The 19,400-nt window shown below is 36.1% G+C and overlaps 3 protein-coding genes across 5 annotated transcripts in view; 2 read left to right on the forward strand and 1 right to left on the reverse strand.

Annotated features, from left to right (window-relative positions):
* Window positions 1-3,536, forward strand: part of LOC125646874 (protein unc-93 homolog A-like) — a 22,790-nt gene extending 19,254 nt beyond the window's left edge. For both annotated transcript variants that reach the window (XM_048873466.2, XM_048873471.1), the window contains exons 3-4: window positions 951-1,218; window positions 3,143-3,536. In XM_048873466.2, coding sequence (XP_048729423.2) covers window positions 951-1,218; window positions 3,143-3,429 — 555 coding nt within the window. In that variant the 3' untranslated portion in view covers window positions 3,430-3,536. The remainder of the gene's footprint in view (window positions 1-950; window positions 1,219-3,142) is intronic.
* LOC125657358 (uncharacterized) lies at window positions 3,191-10,369 on the reverse strand. Of its 2 annotated transcripts, XR_008796212.1 has the most exons (4): window positions 10,121-10,369; window positions 5,113-9,711; window positions 4,849-4,920; window positions 3,191-3,327 (listed from the first exon to the last, which is right to left on the reverse strand). XR_008796212.1 is itself a non-coding variant. In XM_048887977.2 (2 exons), exon 2 carries the CDS (start codon window positions 9,706-9,708, stop codon window positions 8,800-8,802), a length of 909 nt encoding a protein of 302 aa, XP_048743934.2. In that variant the 5' UTR covers window positions 9,709-9,711; window positions 10,121-10,369; the 3' UTR covers window positions 6,757-8,799. The 2 variants fall into 2 exon arrangements, 1 of the variants encoding a protein (XP_048743934.2); XM_048887977.2 differs by lacking the exons at window positions 3,191-3,327; window positions 4,849-4,920 and having other exon boundaries at window positions 6,757-9,711.
* Window positions 10,370-14,562: 4,193 nt separating this feature from the next.
* LOC125646882 (uncharacterized) lies at window positions 14,563-19,399 on the forward strand. The gene is made up of 4 exons (XM_048873484.2): window positions 14,563-14,913; window positions 16,449-16,641; window positions 18,551-18,780; window positions 19,057-19,399. The coding sequence occupies exons 1-4, from the start codon at window positions 14,856-14,858 to the stop codon at window positions 19,299-19,301; spliced, it is 726 nt and encodes a 241-aa protein (XP_048729441.2). The 5' UTR covers window positions 14,563-14,855; the 3' UTR covers window positions 19,302-19,399.
* Window position 19,400: the final 1 nt, after the last annotated feature.

Consider the following 19,400-nt stretch of genomic DNA (forward strand, 5'->3'; position numbering starts at 1 on the left):
GGAGCAGAAACAGAAAAACAATTCGTGTCATGGGAATTCCAATAGATTATTGAAAGCCCTGATTTCCAAAGAATACGTAGAGATAGTGTCAACGATTAACTTCAACATCTTTATATATAAACTTAAGGGTGACGTTCTATGTTTTTGGATGACTGATCACAAGCTATTAATATTTCCAAATTCCATTTTTATTGAAGAAGCAGCTGCCTATAATGTCATAAAGCCTAGTCTTTGATTTATCGTGAGGTGGTGAAAAATCGTATGTTTTTGGAAAAGTTCACTTATTTCAAAGTTCTTCGGAATTTTTGAGAATCCATATTTGATTAACACCACTTCTTGCATGTACTGTTTCACAATAGTTTTAAATTCCTCATTCATAATAGCAGTTTAAAATATTTCTATGAGATAGAGGCTAGTAGAACTGGCTTCCTGAATGTATCTTTCTGTTTGTCAGCTTCTATTACCCAAACTGCTCACCGTATCTCGTTTTTGCTGTCATTAAAAATCTGAACAAAAGAATGATTGAGATTGAAAAATTGTCATTTATTACAATACCAAATGACGAAAGAAATCTTCAACATGAGATTTTGGGGGAAATCAGCTCATACATTCTACATCAAAGTACCTGCAAAGCTAAATTACTCAAAGTCTGATTTCCTCCAAAGAAGACAAAATAACTTAAATAATGCTACGCTATAAGATGACAAATAAAAATTCATCAAAACAAACCCAGAGCAAAAAGATGGTGAACAAATAAGGCCGTGAAGTTTTGGAATCAAATATAGGTATGATGCAAAAGGTTTTCTTACACACCCATATCAGCTTAGGGTTTGTATTCCATCATATCTCAATGCATATCAAACTATCTACCGAAATCTACATGCCTAAAATTGAGTGAAAAATTGTCGAAGGTATGTAAAACAAACTTACATTCAGTGCTTTATTCTTAGGCCTATATCAGCTGCCCCTTTGGTGTAGAGTTTGTTGGATTTTCCATGGCCTTGAAAGGTGTTATGAATGGGATTTCGTCCTTCCTTCTTCCAAGACTGGCCAATCTTATCGGCAGAAAGTACGTAATGACGTCTCTAATTATTGGCATCACTGCTTCGTACGTTGGTTTCTTGGTATGGACGCCTACTGATGATGGACTACCACAAATCATGGGGATCATTGCCGTGCAAGGACTGTTCGAAGGGGGATTCTACACCCTTCTAGCTGGTAAGCAAAATGAGTATCGAATTCAATGTACCGGTATAGTTTGCATTTCACATCAGATACACAGCTCTAAAACTTCATTGTTATTTCGGATTTCAAACATTTCGGTTGAGCATCACTGAAGAGACATTATTTGTCGAAATGCGCATCTGGTGCATCAAAATTGGAACCGTATAAGTTTTACATACAGTATTTAATGTACCGATAAGTTGACTGTAAGATTAAAAGTTTGGATGACATTCCAATTCGTCATTGGGTCAAGTGCTGTATGCCGTGTTTTATACCAATTGTTAAACTGTTCTTTGCACAGATTTTGAGTACGAATTACTCTGTTTACCTACTCGAGATATAGGACTCACGGCTGGCGTGACGGTTCAACAGGGGATGTTTACTCCTCGGAACTAGATCCCACCTCTGGTATATCCAGGGGTCTGTATATGCCCAAATCTCTATTTTGTATTCCTTGTAGAAGTTACGTGATTGATCAATGATCCTTGTATTCACTGCTACTTAAACTAAGCTTTCCATACATATATCCGATACATGTACATATGTATGATGTGTGTTACATCAGCTCAGAATGTACAGTGTCTACTACATTTGTAAGTTAAGGTCCGTTACAGTCGTTTTCATGCAAATGAGAATCTAAAAGACACAGATTTTTAAAATTCATTTTTTTTTTTAAATCAATAAATTGTCAAGAAACATTTTTAACACAGATGGCAAGGGACTTCACGCCACAGGATGACGGACTCAAACCCACGCAGTACATGTCCCATACAAACAATACTTATATGAACATTCTCGGAATATTGAAATGGATAGTATGTATTTCAATCATCACATTTCCATAGAAATGTCCATTCTTAGCCTTAAATCACTTTCATATATATGTACATTTGTATTATGTAGATATATTCCTAATACATATTTATATTCAACGTACTCGGAAATATGCATATTTAGGGATTAGTAATCCAAAAAGTTACTTTGTTAAACACGACTCTGATTCCACGCACAATTACTCTGAAGATGAAATAAAAAATACGCTAGAGCTCCTCATTGACAATATTTTCGTGGTCTTTGGTGATCAATTCTTCCAACAGTCTGTTGGAATTCCCATGGGCACGAATTGTGCTCCTTTGTTAGCTGACCTATTTTCATATTCCTATGAAGCAGAATTTATTCAAAAACTTCTACGTGAGAAGAAAAAATATCTTGCTGTGGCCTTCAATTCGACATTCAGATATATCGACAACGTTTTGTCTATTAACAATAAGAAGTTTCATTCATATGTCGATTCGATATATCCCTGTGAGATCGAAATAAAAGACACCACAGAGTTGTCCACTTCTGCTTCATACTTAGATATTTTATTGAAAGTAGACATTAACAGCAAAATGACAACTTAACTGTATGACAAACGAAATGATTTCAGCTTCTCCATCGTGAACTTCCCATATTTATGTAGCAATATTCCATTATCACCTGCATATGGTGTTTATATCTCTCACCTGATTTGATACCCAAGAACTTGTTCTGCATATGGTCAGTGTTTAAAACGAGGCAACCTACTGACAAACAAGTTGATGGTGCAGGGGTTTCAACGCCTCTCGATTAAAGTCAGCATTTCGCAAATTATATGATCGTTATAACGATCTAGTTTGCTAATACAACCTATCATTGGGTCAAATACTACCTGACGTGTTTCATACCGATTGTTAGACTACTCTTGACACACTGATTTTGACTACGGATAACTCCGTTTACCTGATCAGGATGTAGGGCTATTTTGTATTGCTTATAGGAGTTATGAGATCGATCACTGTTCGTTATCTTCACCTTTCACTCAGTTACATAAATGATACTAGTATGCGATATCCTGTTGAATGTTTTACCATTTTAATTAATTACTTCCTATTTTCAGCGTTATTGTCGTTCATGTACGCTAAAAAGACGGAAGCCGCTTTCGCCAGTTTGACGACTTGGAAAGCATTAGGCAACACAGTCAACATTGGCCTTGCCTACTATTTGTGTGAAAGATCAAGATTGTACATTATGTTTGCCCTCTGTACACTTTCCATAATCTCATATGTCGCCCTGGAGATACATCTGCAAAAGAAAACAAAATTGACAGAGGTTGATTATGAAGAGGAGAATGAGACTATTAATGTAGAATTAAGGGGTGCAGAGGATTCAAGCGACACAAAGTAGGACGGCTTTGGTAGAAACATCTTTATCGTAGTATTATACCTGTAATTCAGCTTGGATCATATTCTTTGTGGAAATTGGAAAATTGAATTAAATGTACATATCTAAAATATACTGTTATGAGTTTTGTTTTTGTTGCATTCTCGTATTTACTCGCACTCCGAAATTCTTATGGCAATAAACATTCAATTATCTGACGTAAGAATTTCGTACGTTTTAATTTAAGATACGATGCTTCTGTTTTACTAACGTGTTCTTAAGTTTCCATCGTAAACTTAATTTACGAAATATTCGCAACTTACGATCCGCTGCGCAAGCGCATTTGTCACTTTCGCTTTCAGTATTTCATTAGTACACGTATATTCAATATGGATGTTCAGCAGCTGATGAGGTCCTCATTTGAGATTTAACAATTTTAAAGCAAATAAAGTTCAAAAATGTATTTGTTTTTTATGATTGCATACGAAATATCAATCGTATTCATATTCTTATTCTTTTTAAAATACATTTATATAGGCATATATATATATATATATATATATATATATATATATATATATATATATATGAAAACGAAAATACATTTAAACTGTCGCCGACGCCGCGTTGGCCTAGAGGTAGAGCGTTTGCCCCGCATGCGGAAGGTCGGGGTTCGAATACCGGCCACGACAGACCTAAGTCGTTAAAACAGAGTGACAGTTCCATCGCTAAACGCTCGGCATCAGGTGTGAATGTCACGGGTCCTCGGAGATGACCTTATTTTTTTTATAACGGATGTCCCGTGTCACAGTAAGATGGCACGCTAAAGAACCCTTATTGTGTACCCCTATCTCTATATGTAGACCGATATAACTATTCATTTTCTTTCAAGCTCGGGGGACGGTCGTTCTGACCCTGGCCTACACATTATTGTTGAATCGGTATATAGCAAAAAAAGGGCAAAATCTCTGTTTAATAGCAAGTCCGGCTGTGATAATCCTGAAATTTTATAAATGTAAAATAATCCAAGTGTAGCGTTGGAGTATTTTTTTCAAAGAATAAATTAGAACAACACCATAATTTACCAACTACGAATGAAACAGGGTTGGTTAGTACTGATTGTCACAAGCAAAACACCAAACTCCTGAATTAGGTTCATCCATTTATTTATCGATGCAATCTGATGCTGATATATACACTTAAAATGTATCTTTTCTACCCTATAACAAATTAAACATACACAAATATCGTTTCATAATAATGTACATTATGTCATGCATAACTTATCAGTCACAATGAAATGATTTGATATTAAGAGTTTTCTCCCTTAATCTTGATAATCTAAATATGTACATTTATGCTTACATCTCACAATATTTCATTATGAGTACTAAGAAACTAATAAATGTCATAATATATGTAATAGGCAATATATTCCATTACCTCTCTATGGGAGAGAGCCCAGTGCATATACTAGCTATGATTTGATATCAATTGGATGTTCCAGAAATAAATCTGTCAATAAAAATACACGTACATAATCTTAGGACCATTATCTGTTTTATCAGTATAAAACCACATATTTCAAATTCTTTGACTTTAATATAAATTACAAGGTTTTACTTTTATTTGATAATTTAAACTTGCACCCTTCTTTCAAAGTGAAATTAATTATACAGACATGTTAATAGAGAAGTTAATACTTACTGTCCAGTCCGTATAAAGTCTAAAATATCATAAACATGTCTTGTCAGCAAACTAGAACTTTTTGTCAACTTTTTACTTCAAAATCTCTGGTAAAAGTACCTGAATAAAACTCAGTCACAAGAACCAATGAAAGTTCAATACAAGCCCTTTATACTTGACCACATGACTACAAACTTTCATGGGGTGGATCTATCAGTTAAAACGTGAACATTTTGCATGATAGTTTTTTTTAATTAAGATAAAAACACACTACTACACGAATATCTAATACAATGATTAAATTATATTAGGCCTACAGCATTCGCATATAATAAATAATTTGCTTTATGTAGACCTACCATATTAGGATCTCTCCCCTCATTTACTGAGACTCATTCAAAAGCCTCAGTAGAATTTGATATACAGAGTTTGTTAGCATGTATAGTAGCAAGGCTCATTTTTGGCGTGCAGGCACACAAATTGGGCCCGGGAGAGGGTCACGTAAATTAATATATAGCCTATATGTTATTTTGTATATGAAATTTACGCAAAATTGACATCGTCACGTTAAAAAATGTCAAACAGTAACACACACACACACAGAGAGAGAGAGAGAGAGAGAGAGAGAGAGAGAGAGAGCACCCTGTCCCCGACTGATTCTACGTATTTTTGCTAGATTTAAATAACATTATTTAAACCAAACTCCCAATTGGGATTGAAATTGAATACCTCAAGTGAGCGGTATTTTATGTTGCACAGAGCAGTCTCTTCAATATTAGATCCGCCACTTCATCATTTGCATTATATATGATGTCAAAACATAGAACATGACGTCACATGTCATTGTTTATAAATTGTGGGCTGTAAAACTCAGTCCTGGTTATTATTTCGATAGAATAAAGCAACAATGTTTTGGCAGTTTTTGTCATGGCTTTACTTTGAGATAAATTGAGAAATTAATAATAATACAATGCATACAAGTATCAATGACTGTTCAGTGGTACAATGCAATGAATATATACAATGATCAATGACTGTTCAATGGTTCAATACTGTATAGGAATAAAATTGTCAACATGCAGTTGAGACGCAAATATCAATGATCATCAACGAGTTCACACACAATGGTCTACATCGACTTTATCAATAGTATATGATGTAGAATGTTCAATGACAATGAAACAATGACGGAAGCACAATTATTGGCCGCAGACTCTGGAAGATAACAGAACCTGCAGCGGCGCTTCAAGCAAAATTCGGCAGACACCGTCAAGCAGCACAATGAGTAAAGCCATAACGTGGAACGTCGATGTCGTTAACATGGTACAGGAGTTAAACATCATCCTAAGAAATATAAAAGGAGACAGCAGAAACAAACCAAAAGATAAATACGTGAAAATTATTCAAAAACTGCAATTATAGTAAAAATTGGGTGGGAGGGAGGGATTGCTTGTTCACGTTGTTCTAGAATTTCCCAAAAGGAAGGAGGTTTTGCGCATGCTTCGTGGCAACCAGGGTTGCGGAAAGTGACGACATTTACCGAAGCGAAACTAATAGGAATGCATACGAGTTATCCTTCTTGGTCTTGCTCAATTCATCTCAATAACATGACTTAACTCATAAGCGAGTTAAGTCGGATTATTTCGATAGAATAAAGCAACAATGTTTTGGCAGTTTTTGTCATGGCTTTACTTTGAGATAAATTGAGAAATTAATAATAATACAATGCATACAAGTATCAATGACTGTTCAGTGGTACAATGCAATGAATATATACAATGATCAATGACTGTTCAATGGTTCAATACTGTATAGGAATAAAATTGTCAACATGCAGTTGAGACGCAAATATCAATGATCATCAACGAGTTCACACACAATGGTCTACATCGACTTTATCAATAGTATATGATGTAGAATGTTCAATGACAATGAAACAATGACGGAAGCACAATTATTGGCCGCAGACTCTGGAAGATAACAGAACCTGCAGCGGCGCTTCAAGCAAAATTCGGCCATATGTCGACATGCAACTGCAGCAGTAGCAAAGATGCAAGAAGACATCCGCCAAAAACGGGTTAATTTTGCCCATGCCACGACAAAACTGCATTACAAAGGGGGTGGGTAGATCTGGACGTTTTTACGAATAATACTGTACAAGCCACCCTGTATGCCATTCAAAAATAGATTTTGTGCTACATCAGACAAATGGGTACCATCTGGAAACAATTTTAGTGTACATTGCTTTAAGTCTGGGTAATTAATATAACCTCCATTTCTTGCCAAAATGAAATTTGACAGGGAAGTGTTTATTCGAACCCGTGCTTTTTCAGCAGCTTCAGGTGAAAACATATGTCTATAATATTTTCAGGGAAGGATTTGAGACCATATTATTCTACAATTAGGTAGCATGTTTTGAATATTGACAATTGTAAGTTTCATGAACTTTTGGAGATGGCGCAATGACATAGTACCAATGCTATTCCCCCCACAATGTAACATTAAAACATTGGGATATCCAAACTGACCAATGAGTTCACGTAACTTGGGCTCCACGTCCTCCCAAATCATGCCTCTCTTACCAAACCATTTTAATGAGATGTTGTGGGCCTGTAGATGCAAGTGCTGGTCCGCATAAATGGTGAAAGCATGATGATGTGCGTAATGAATTAAGGATGATGCAATTATCCATACTTTGATATTTGCACCTGCAAACTTTGTATACTTGTTAGCATAAAGTATTTTGACGTTGCTAGGTGCATTATACAAACAACAATTATATCCGTATGTAAGAATACATTGCATTTGATTTCCATCTACCTTTGATCTTAATGTCTTCTTCAGGAACCCCCGTTAGGTACAATGAGTAGCCCCACCTAATCTGAACGAATGCGATTTAAAAGTTGAAGTGCCGAGCCCAATAAATTTGATTGATTTGTGTAGAATTGCAGTAAACTGATATGAAGTGAGAGGTTACCATTGAGATGGCAGAAAAACAGACCTTCATCATGGGGCCTTACAGAGAAATATTGGTGCATGTGATTAAATAAGGTAGATGTTTCACTACTGAATGCAATTTGTATTGTTGCACCTTTGCACAGTTGATCCGTTTTGGAACCCTTTAAGAGCAACTGAATTTCTGAAATGGATACTCTGACATCACGAAATGATAGCACTGTTGCCTTCTTGCTAGAAACTGTCAATTCACTAACTCTAAGTAACCCAAAAAATGCCAATTCAAATGCAGATGCAAATAGTGTAGCTTCATACAAATTTGAGCAAACAGTTGGCAGTGCAGCAATAATTTGATTTAACATGGGTAATGTTATTGGTGCCCGAACATCTTTAGATGGTTTTAATCTATGCAAGCCCACAAGCATTTTCTTAACTATAAACGTTTTTGTATTATCTTCTTTCCCCTGTATTTGAAGTTGATAGCTAATGCCACTCAAGTAGCACCTAGCGGTAGAATATGATACTGAATTTGAAGAAAGATATGCTATATAATTGACAAATTGGTGGACTGGTGGAGGCCAGAGCAAAGGGAGAGCATATTTATTTCTAAATAAAGCAAAGGAATCCAAGCCCCTTTGGTAAGTTATAGCAGTATTTTGTGAAACTGTTGCTGCTAAAATGTCCTCTACCTGAGGTTTAAGATATTCAATAATGCTGGAGGGATTTGTGCCGAAAAGTTGTCTGCATTGGGAGCTAGAGTTGTGAATTTGATTGGCCTGTCTGTGGTGTATTTGGTCTGAAGTTAGATGATGCAATGGTTTGATTTGACCAGCAGTGTATGCGTGGATGATTTTTGTGACAGTACATGCACACATGCTGATATAAGCAAGGATTTTTTGCACACGAGCCCTTATAATTATAGTCATAGCATTTGGGTGTCGACTGAGTTGGTTGTGAGATTTGGTGGTTTGACATATAAAGTAACCACAATTCTGCATCGATTGACCCCCACGCTATAAACGTGTTTTTTGACATTTTTAATCTAAACTGTTTGTCATATTCCAACCATGCACAGGTTGGGTTACGACTAGCTCCAAGGCGAATGGTTTGTACATATTTTAGAATGCCCTGTATGTCTGCAGGGTGTCTTGACAGGTATATGCTCGCAAAAACTAAGAAGGCGTCGGTCCACGAATCAATAGACGTAATTTTTTTAGTATTACTTTTTGGTTGCATAACTAATTGTCCTTCGACAATAGAAAATTTTTGACCCCTCTCCGAGTCTAACTCGGACTCTAAAACCTTTCCTAGTTCTATATACTCTTTCCCCCATATTTTGTGTTTAATTGTTTGGGGCACGTGAAGTCCCAACTCATCTGACACACTGATGAGAGGAATTGGATTGTCTAAGGGCGAGACAGATATTGCAACGTTTGTTGCAAGAGAAGCAGTACCTGATGTACTGGATGTCTCAGGAGTAGACCTCGCGGCAGAACTGGAGACCAGTGTGGCAGTTGATCCGGAGGCCATTGTATGGGAAGGACAGGATGCGCTTGGATCCTGTGTGGTACTTGTAGTTATCTGTTGGTAGGTCCTCTTTGTTCTAGTCCCTTGGTGTGCATATGGTGATGCCGTTTTCCGTTTTGATTTAGCGCGCAGCATTTCCTTGGAATAAGATATGCAGATTTAATTATTATATATATTGATATATCAATTTCCCTGAAATGAGACATGCGGGTGTTAAAATAATATATATTCATAAATTAACCCCCACAGACACATTTCGTTATAACAACGCAAAGGCGTAGGTCTAAATGCTCACGGGTAAAGGCAAGCTAAGTGGACTCGTTGGTCTCAACAATTTATATCGCGTAAAATGTGACTGCGTTGACACTGTTTTATTGTATGAATGAGCTAGATAAAGAGCCGTTATATATATGTAAATAAATATATATAAATATATATACATTTTTAAACTGTTTACATGATTTGCATAAAATACTCACGGGCATAAATATGCAACATCTGTCATCTGAGTAGAAAATATTGAAAATAAATGGAAGTAAATACTCACCGCAATTGAACGTAAAATTACTTAGCCAAAATCTGCACTGATGTACAGAATAAAAAGGATATGATATTGGATTGAGTAGCTGGTCTGCTTGTTCACGTTGTTCTAGAATTTCCCAAAAGGAAGGAGGTTTTGCGCATGCTTCGTGGCAACCAGGGTTGCGGAAAGTGACGACATTTACCGAAGCGAAACTAATAGGAATGCATACGAGTTATCCTTCTTGGTCTTGCTCAATTCATCTCAATAACATGACTTAACTCATAAGCGAGTTAAGTCGGATTATGTTGACAACGTAAGACTTTAAACCACACTGATCCAGTCTGATATCTTCAGTTTGACTGGGAGGCAATACTTGTTACAGAAGGTGATCCAGTCTGATATCTTCAGTTTCACTGGAAGGCAATACTTGTTACAGAAGGTGATCCAGTCTGATATCTTCAGTTTGACTGGGAGGCAGTACTTGTTACAGAAGGGGATCCAGTCTGATATCTTCAGTTTGAATGGGAGGCAATACTTGTTACAGAAGGTGCGCTGCGTTTGAATGAAAGAGAACACTACAAGATCAACATCATGTAGTAAAGAAAAGGATTTCGTTGACGTTTCAATTCAGACGGTGTTTTGACAGACAAGGAACTATAGGTATTTTTACTCCTCCATTAGTGTCGCTGTACTTCGTCCATCAAATAATTCCATGCTAGGCCTCACGGCGGGTGTGACCGGTCGACAGGGGATGCTTACTCCTCCTAGGCACCTGATCCCACCTTTGGTAGATGTATATCCAGGGGTCTGTGTTTGCCCAACTCTCTATTTTGTATTGCTTATAGGAGTTATGAGATTGATCACTGTTCGTTCTCTGCACCTTTCATCTTCATATTTGTCGAATGTGTCATACCATGAAATCAATTGATCAATCTATATGTAAACAAAAACATGGCACGAGCCTTGTTTACATAACAAAGAATCGTGAATATTGTATCTCACTTGTTACTAAATTACTGGCATTCAAATTTTGCTGACAATTAGAAATACCTTAGTTAAACATTAAAAAAAAAAATAGAATTTTAAATTTTTCAGTTCAAATCGTGCCCATGTCCCTTTAAAGCTCAGCTCGCTGCACAAGCTATTCTCATTGAATTATGAAACAATTAGGATGTCACTTTCAAATTGCTTATATGAAAGGTGAAGATAACGAACAGTGATCAATCTCATAACTCCTATAAGTAATACAAAATAGATAGTTGGGCAAACATGGACCCCTGGACACACCAGAGGTGGGATCAGGTGCCTAGGAGGAGTAAGCATCCCCTGTCGACCAGTTACACCCGCCGTGAGCCCTATATCCTGATCAGGTAAACGGAGTTATTTTCTCCCTCAGTGCCCTCGTCCGAAAATAAATATTTTCTTGACTATTTGATAATAAAACAACAGAAAAAGTGAATAGGTTGGTTGCGTTCGTTACAAGATCGTTTTTAATAAGCAAGCATTAAATCGACAAAGCTGGAAAATCACTAATGAAAACATATGAATCCAAACCTGAAAATGGGCTGGGTGGGAGAGAAGGCTAAGGCACAGAAATATAAAAGCGACCTTTGTTGCTTGTAACGAACCTCGCACTGCCCGAACACTGACCAGTAGTAGTATATATACTAAGCGCAAAAGCGCTCGTGCATGAGCTCAAAAACCCGCGAAATGTATTTACGAAAAATGACGAAATGTAAAACGTAAAGAAATTAATTTATCCGTAGTCAAAATCAGTGTGCCATCAACGGCCTAACAATCGGTATGAAACACGGCACACAACATTCGACCTAATGATAGGTTGTATTGACGAACTATATCGTTATAACGACCATAGAATTTGCTGAATGCTGACTTCAATCGAGACTGTTGAAACCCCTGTACCATCAACTTGTTTTTCAGTGCCTCGATTTAAAAACTGACTATACGCAGAACAAGCTCTTGCGTATCAAATCAGTTGAGAGACATAAACACCATATGCGGGTGATAATGGAATATTGCTAGATAAATATGGGAAAATGACGATGGAAAAGCTTAAATCACCCCGTTTGTCATAGAGTTGAGTTGTTAGTTTATCATTAATATTTATTTTGAATAAAATATCCTAGTACGAAGCAGATTAGAATGCATGAGCATATAAACTAAAAGAAAATACTGAAAATTAGTTAAAATTCAACGTCTAACACAACTTGTTGAGATTTATTTTTTTTTACGATTGTCACACATATTCCTGCATTTTAATTGAATGGCAGGATTAACAAGTAGCAGTAAACCTGATTATCTCTATTTTCTAAGCGTTGTTTCGGCAAGAAGAATCCAGAATTGCGTTCTTTCAACCCATCTTGGTTACATTATGACGAAGTATCAAAATATTTTATCTACTCTATGATATTTTAAAAGGAAACAAATTGTAAGTATTACATGTATTGAAATCATCGGATCGAATACATTAATTACACTAAACACGATATTTGTGAAAATATTTCTTTCAATCTTCATTTTTTTTCCTATATTTTTTTCTAGGCAAAAGATCATGAAATACCTTAAGCTTAATTCAAAATCTGAATATAGCGATAAAATAATTGATAAGTCAATGATTCCAAAATGAAATAGTTAATCAATATTTCTTCATCAAATTTCTACTAGTGTCTGCAAATTAAGAGTTCTAGTCCAAAAGTAATGAACATCTTACAAGTGATTGGAATTAAAGTTTGTTACATGATACTGGGGCCTGGCTTATACATGTAAGTATTATCAGGCGGTGTCTTTAAGATATTGACAGAATAGGAAAAAAAATATGAAGATTCGGGTGGAAATCTGAATTTAAGACAAAACATGTTAGTTAGACCCCCTCCCCTTTTTCGACCCAGTTCGCCTCCCCAATGTCAACTACTTGCCGACGCCCCTGATACTCTTGCTTCATAAGAATATAAAAACATGAATATGTTGTTAATGAGGAACTCCAGCATATTTTTTATTTCAACTTCAGAGTACTTGTGAGTGGAATCATAGTGGTGTTTAACGAAGTAATTTTTTGGATGACCAATCACCAGTGGCGGATTTAAAGGGGGCGCAGCCGGCGCCCCCCCCCCCCTAAAATTTTCAAATTTAAGGTAAATCTTGGTATCTTGTTTCGGAAAATGTACTAAACGATAAAAGAAGCAATGATTTCTTCCACTCCTGGAGAAATAAATGACAAAATCCTTTGATTTCTTGAATTACTTTATTGGGAGAACCTAATTTTTTCCAAAACCCCTTAAAATTTGGGTCATTTTATTAATTTCACCTTATTAAAATGATAGAAAATAGTACAAATGGCTTAATAGGAGAAATATTTTAAGCCCCATAAAATTGTAAAATTTATGAGCTTCCGGGGGCTTCGCCCCCTGCACTCTCACCAGGGCTTCGCCCTGGACCCACTGCCTCATAAAGTGGCGCCCCACGTAACCACATTTCCTGGATCCGCCCCTGATCATTACATACGAATATTTCCTTTTTCAATTTTTGTTGAAGAAGCAACTGTCTATGATGTCATAAAGTCTAGTCTTTGATTTATCGTGAGGAATGGTGTTGTTCTTGAACGCTAGTCAGTGGGAAATTCTGGGAACAAATTATGCATGTGCTTTACGGAGACGCGTCTTGCATCAAACACGTGCCTCGAACGAATGGCGTGAAGTTTTGGCAGGAATACGTGACCATGTGTTAATTACACTGTACGGGAATTTATATCATTACAGTTAATGGCTGTCAAATAAATATCATTACAATTAATGCCTGTCAAATATTCAGATTTCTCGTTAAAATCTATGGTATACTTAAATGTATCTCATATGTATATTTTGTATGGGGTGAAAATTACTTCTTTACTCCGCTGCACCCGCTCCTTGTATCCGTTCTCCATCACGCCCTCCATCACCTTTGTTGTCCTCAGTCCATACTACATTTTACCACCTCATAAAAAAGTTCTAATCGCCATCTGAAGGACTTCAATGTTTGACATCCAATAAACATCTACCAATCTTAAGACCCATTTTGCTGTTAAATTCGCATCAGATCGTAAACTATTCGTTTCTAATATACATGTATGCATCAGTGCTTTGTTTAGTTGATTTCATCCAGTGATTAGCTGAATGAGTCTGAAGTGTTTTCGATCATAAATCAGAAATGTATCATCACCCTCCCTTTGTATCTTAATAACATCCTCTAGGAAAACAATTTTAATCGCCTCTTATACATTGATGTATTGGAATAAAAACAAGACTTTTTACTCCGATACTATTCATTAATCTCAAGGGATGAAAACAAATTGGAATCAACATTTACTTGAACAACTCATCCGAGAAAGGCCCTACATGTAACATTAAGTAAATAAAAACTTCCCCGTCCAAGCGGATATTTGGTCTAGGGCTCAAAACTTAGCATGCATTGAACACATTGTCATTCTACCCGACTTATAACCTGCGCTAATTAATACTCACGTGAAATTAAGATACGTATTGGATGATTGAGACATGGACTGAAAGATTCCGCAATATGATTTTTACGCCTGCATAATTTTTTTTCATTCGCTCATAAGAGAATAAATATTACCAGCGAAGTGTGATTAAGGGGATTATAAGAACGGTGTATAAATGAAAATTATTCAATAATGACTGTTGGACTAATGGATTTGATACAAGACTCTTAGTTGTATAAATTTTTGTGCAACACAATTCAAAGGATGGCCAATCTTTCCGTGTTGTTTGTATTGGTTCATCTTTCTATCATCAGAATTCAAGGTAAGATTGATTTATAGTACACTAGTGTCAATTTTCATTTCTTATTTCATCGATTGATTGATTCAACATCGATTTCCTCTTGCAAATTATACACAATCATTTGCTCATAACTATTTTCAAAATCAAGATGATTTTTTTTTTTTTTTACAACAATCGAAACACTACATTGCATTTTTGTATCTTAAATTGTTTATGATCATTTGATCTCTCTCTCTCTCTCTCTCTCTCTCTCTCTCTCTCTCTCTCTCTCTGTCGGGGCATGGACACGATTTGAGATGAAAATTTTCAAATTTAATTTTTCCATTTTTAATGTTTAGAATGCATAAATAAGATATTTCTAATGGTCAGCAAAAATTTGAATGTCAGTTGTCGAGATACATGGGAGATGCAGAGCTCAGAATTATTTGTATGTAAATAAGTTTGTAGTGCTTGGCACACCTTATTTTGTTTTAAACGCGATATTTTCTACTTAGCAATCAATGTATATGTAAACAAAAACACGGCACGAGCCATAAGTACCATATCCAAGATATTTCTTGCAAATATGACATTGTTTGTATGTTTCCACTTCGGTAAAACATTTCTTTCGATAGTATTTAGTATTTCCCACATTTACATATTTAAAGAGAAGCCACTTTTAATACATTTCATCGTCTTCCTCGTTGGCTGTATATCCACTCTGTCCCACTTAGGCATTCAAAGTTCCACTAAATGCACCTCCTATACAGAAGAGTTCGTATCTCGAAACTGGCGTATTGTAAGTGATGTATCTCACTTATAACTCAACAACTGATATTCAAATTTTGGTTGACCATTAGAAATACTTTAGTTAAGCATTATAAACAATAAAAGTGGAAAAATAAAATTTCAAAATATTAAGCTCAAATCGTGTTCATGCCCCTTTAATCTATTACGGAAAATTATATTAGTCTTCTAACAAAATTTAGATTGTCCGCTCACCTGGTAGATATAATGGAACAGCAATACAAGATTGGTTGTGTGAATTTTGGAAATTGAAGGAAATAGAGGACGAATATCATTTTATTTTGATATGTCCATTGTACAAAAAACTCAGATCTGCATGTATTAAAAAGTATTATTAGTCGCATGCTTCTATATCAATTCAAAATAGAAAACAACTCTGTAACCTGGGTAAATTTTTAAAAAGTGCTTTACTCTTACGATCTAATCAAACTATCATTTAGAATATATGGTATGTAGACTTTACTTATAACTCTTCATATCCGTACTCTAACATTCACTCCACTATAATTCTAATAATGATAATAATAATAATAATAATAATATATATATATATATATATACCCACTTCCGCCTCTACCCGGGGTTGAACTCACGACCTGCGGAACCAAATCTCCAAGCAGCATATATAATGTTAGACATTTTATAATTCAATATCAAAGCGCACACTTAATTCTAATAGTTAATCACTTCTTTATTTTGTTTACATAAGCCTTTAAATGGTACCCCCCCCCCCTCCACAAAATCTAAAGAGATAAATGTGAATATTTCAGTTGCAGACTTGGCAGTTTGCAGTGGCATTTTCCGCCCCTTGACAGGATTGTATGAGTATTGTTACTGGATGACAGCAACCATGCAAAACAGCACTGAAAGTAGCGAGCTGTGTGGACAAGATGGCGGAACGCTTGCTTGGGTGAATAGTCAAGAGGCGCAGGAATTTGTAAAGAGTATCTTTACGGGAAAGCTGTATGTATACACACACACACACACACACACACAGAGAGAGAGAGAGAGAGAGAGAGAGAGAGAGACAGAGAGAGCTGATATTGATTTTGCTACAGAAAACACCTTTTGGTCTACTGTGCCCTTGATCATAAGAAGATGGGTGAACTTGGCGAACAATAAGCCTATTCATGATTGGGCACCGGTCGCGAATCGGGAGTTTAAAATCCGCATTGATGGTACCCGTAGTTACAATAGATAGAGTACCGTACTAAAACGCCGTCCAAAATATTTAGAATTCAAAGTAAATATATAGGTCATACTTCAAAGAATGATATTTAATCAAAATCATCATCAGAATTTGTTTCACAGGCAGCATCATGTATATCAGACATCAAACGGTTTTGAACACACACATAATTACACTGATGCCTGGAGTACCTAAGGTACCAAATGACATTACATATATGCTCGCAACATCCAACAGTATGTTTTCCGCATTTCCATTGACATATCAACTGATGTGAATGAGAAACCTCGCATGTTTTGTGGTGTAAATCAAATGTGGAATAGCGTTTTTCTGCATGGTGCAGTATTAATGCTTTGATTTGGATTCATTTTTTCCCAACAAATGTTTTTGAACAGTATTTACAACCTACTGGTACTAATATACCGAATATAATAAAAGCATCAGTTCTCGCCTCTTTTGGTACAACTCTGAGGCCGTTATTACAGTTACAGAATTAAGAATGTATGCTACACCAGAGAAATTTGATGTAGATGAAAAGTGGAGGATATGTACAACAATATTTTGAAGTTGAAACTTTTCGAATTTACTTCATTTTGTCAAAAAATACAGTTTTAGTAGAAGGTAATCTGAAAAAAATTTAAAACCCCTGCTGGACTCGAACCTGCGAGGTACAGTTCAGCAGTCGGTATTCTAACCTACTGAGCTACTCTGCTAGGTATTTAAATGGAAAAGGAAAAGTCAAATATTGCTGATATCGATTTTTCATCCATGTTTTCAAAGGAAGTCAGCCATTATGACGATGTAGAGTACTACCTTAAATTTGGCTTTTTTCATGATCTCTTCAAGTAACTTCTTAAGCATTGTTGAAATTGTTCTCTTTAACTTTCCTTTAAGTTGTCGTTTACATAAACAGCATCCATGCTTCACAGGAGGCCCCATACTTGTGTACATTTATTCACTAGCTGTATGTTGTAATCTATTACTTGTGATCGTCATTAAGACTGCATAAACTTAGCATAAAATGCCAGAGACAAATAATTATGGGAAGTCTATTCATTAATAAGAAAAAAAATAGGTAGGGAAAATTGGTATTCGAACAACAGATATGCAATCTGGGCTTGTCCAAGACGTCAATGAGACTGTCACTATACCACCTCGGCTATCCATCCCATGAAGAATTTCTGAGTTTCAAGCTATCTAAAGTCACCCGTCGTGGACAGAAATTTTCTAGATAATACGACAAAAGTTATACAGAAGAAGTAAGGTTTTTTCATAGAGTGGGTGAAGTCTCCATACTTTTATTTACAAAACGTGTCACACCTGAACATCTACTAACATATTTTACCTAGTTCACAATGGAGACTTGGCCCACTCCATATGAAAATTTGCTTGGAAAAGTCAAATTTACTGTTATTTTGTGCGTTTTTCACGTTTAGGTGATTTTAAGTAGGATTTTCTCAATGTTCCTTTGAAATGGGCATATCGAAATAGCATTTTTGGAAACTATGGATTGATTGTTTTAAGTAGACTGCAAATTTTTCTTTTTCTGGAGAGTTTCAATTTTATCTTTGATATTTGTCCCTCTGTGGGTTCTCGGCTCGATAAAGTCACCCATCTTCTTTATACCAGTAGTTTTCAAAGCGGGTTTTTTTTTTTGCATCACCACAATGTTCGTTTACACAGGGCCCCTGGGAGCCAGTTTTACATCGGCGTCCAAGATCGCGATGTAAGTGGGGACTATTATACGTACACGAAGGAGAAACAGCATTACTTTAACTGGGACACCATTGTGTATCATCCTCCTGGCCAACCTGCATGGCAGTGCGTCATGGTTGTCTATGACACCTTTAAATGGCGGGAAGTGAGGTGCTTATTTCCTAAACTGGCACTATGTTCAAAGGCGATACAAAGAGGTAGGGAGAGAGTACACCTCTATTATTGATATTAACTGTTTAGGTGTAAATTTTTGTATATGTCCCAATATGGTGTCTGTTTTCGTAAGAACAATGAAGAGAAACAATTTGTTACATGAATGGAAACAGTAAAAAAAAATTATGCTGCAAACGATTAATAAGTGAAAATTCTTTTGGATGGTATGATTCTTTTACATTCTGATTTACCCAATGAATGTACCCATACTTTCGAGACAATGGGCGAGTTCTTTACTTGAAACATTTCTTCCTTTACAGAATATTTATCCTCCTATCTTAACCGAGTTCATTACGGGAAAGCCTTGTCAGGCTATGAAGTCTTTGTGTTGGAAGACGTTAGTTTCATTCGCTGTGCTTTTGCTTGCCAGATGAACGTCAGATGCAGGTCCATCAACCATGACGTGACGAGCAGACGATGTACCGTCAACAGCGAAACAGCCACTAGTTACCCCGCTCAATTAACAGCGGCCCCCGGTGTCAGTTATTATACCGTGTTTATATGAGTCCGCTCGACTATTAAAGGACCGAATCACCCGTATTAGATTATGAAGATTCGGTATAACATCTACGCCTATTAAAATAAAAGTATCTACTTCATTAAT

This window comes from Ostrea edulis, chromosome 6, assembly GCF_947568905.1.
Source record: "Ostrea edulis chromosome 6, xbOstEdul1.1, whole genome shotgun sequence".
Taxonomy (NCBI): Eukaryota; Metazoa; Mollusca; class Bivalvia; order Ostreida; family Ostreidae; genus Ostrea; species Ostrea edulis.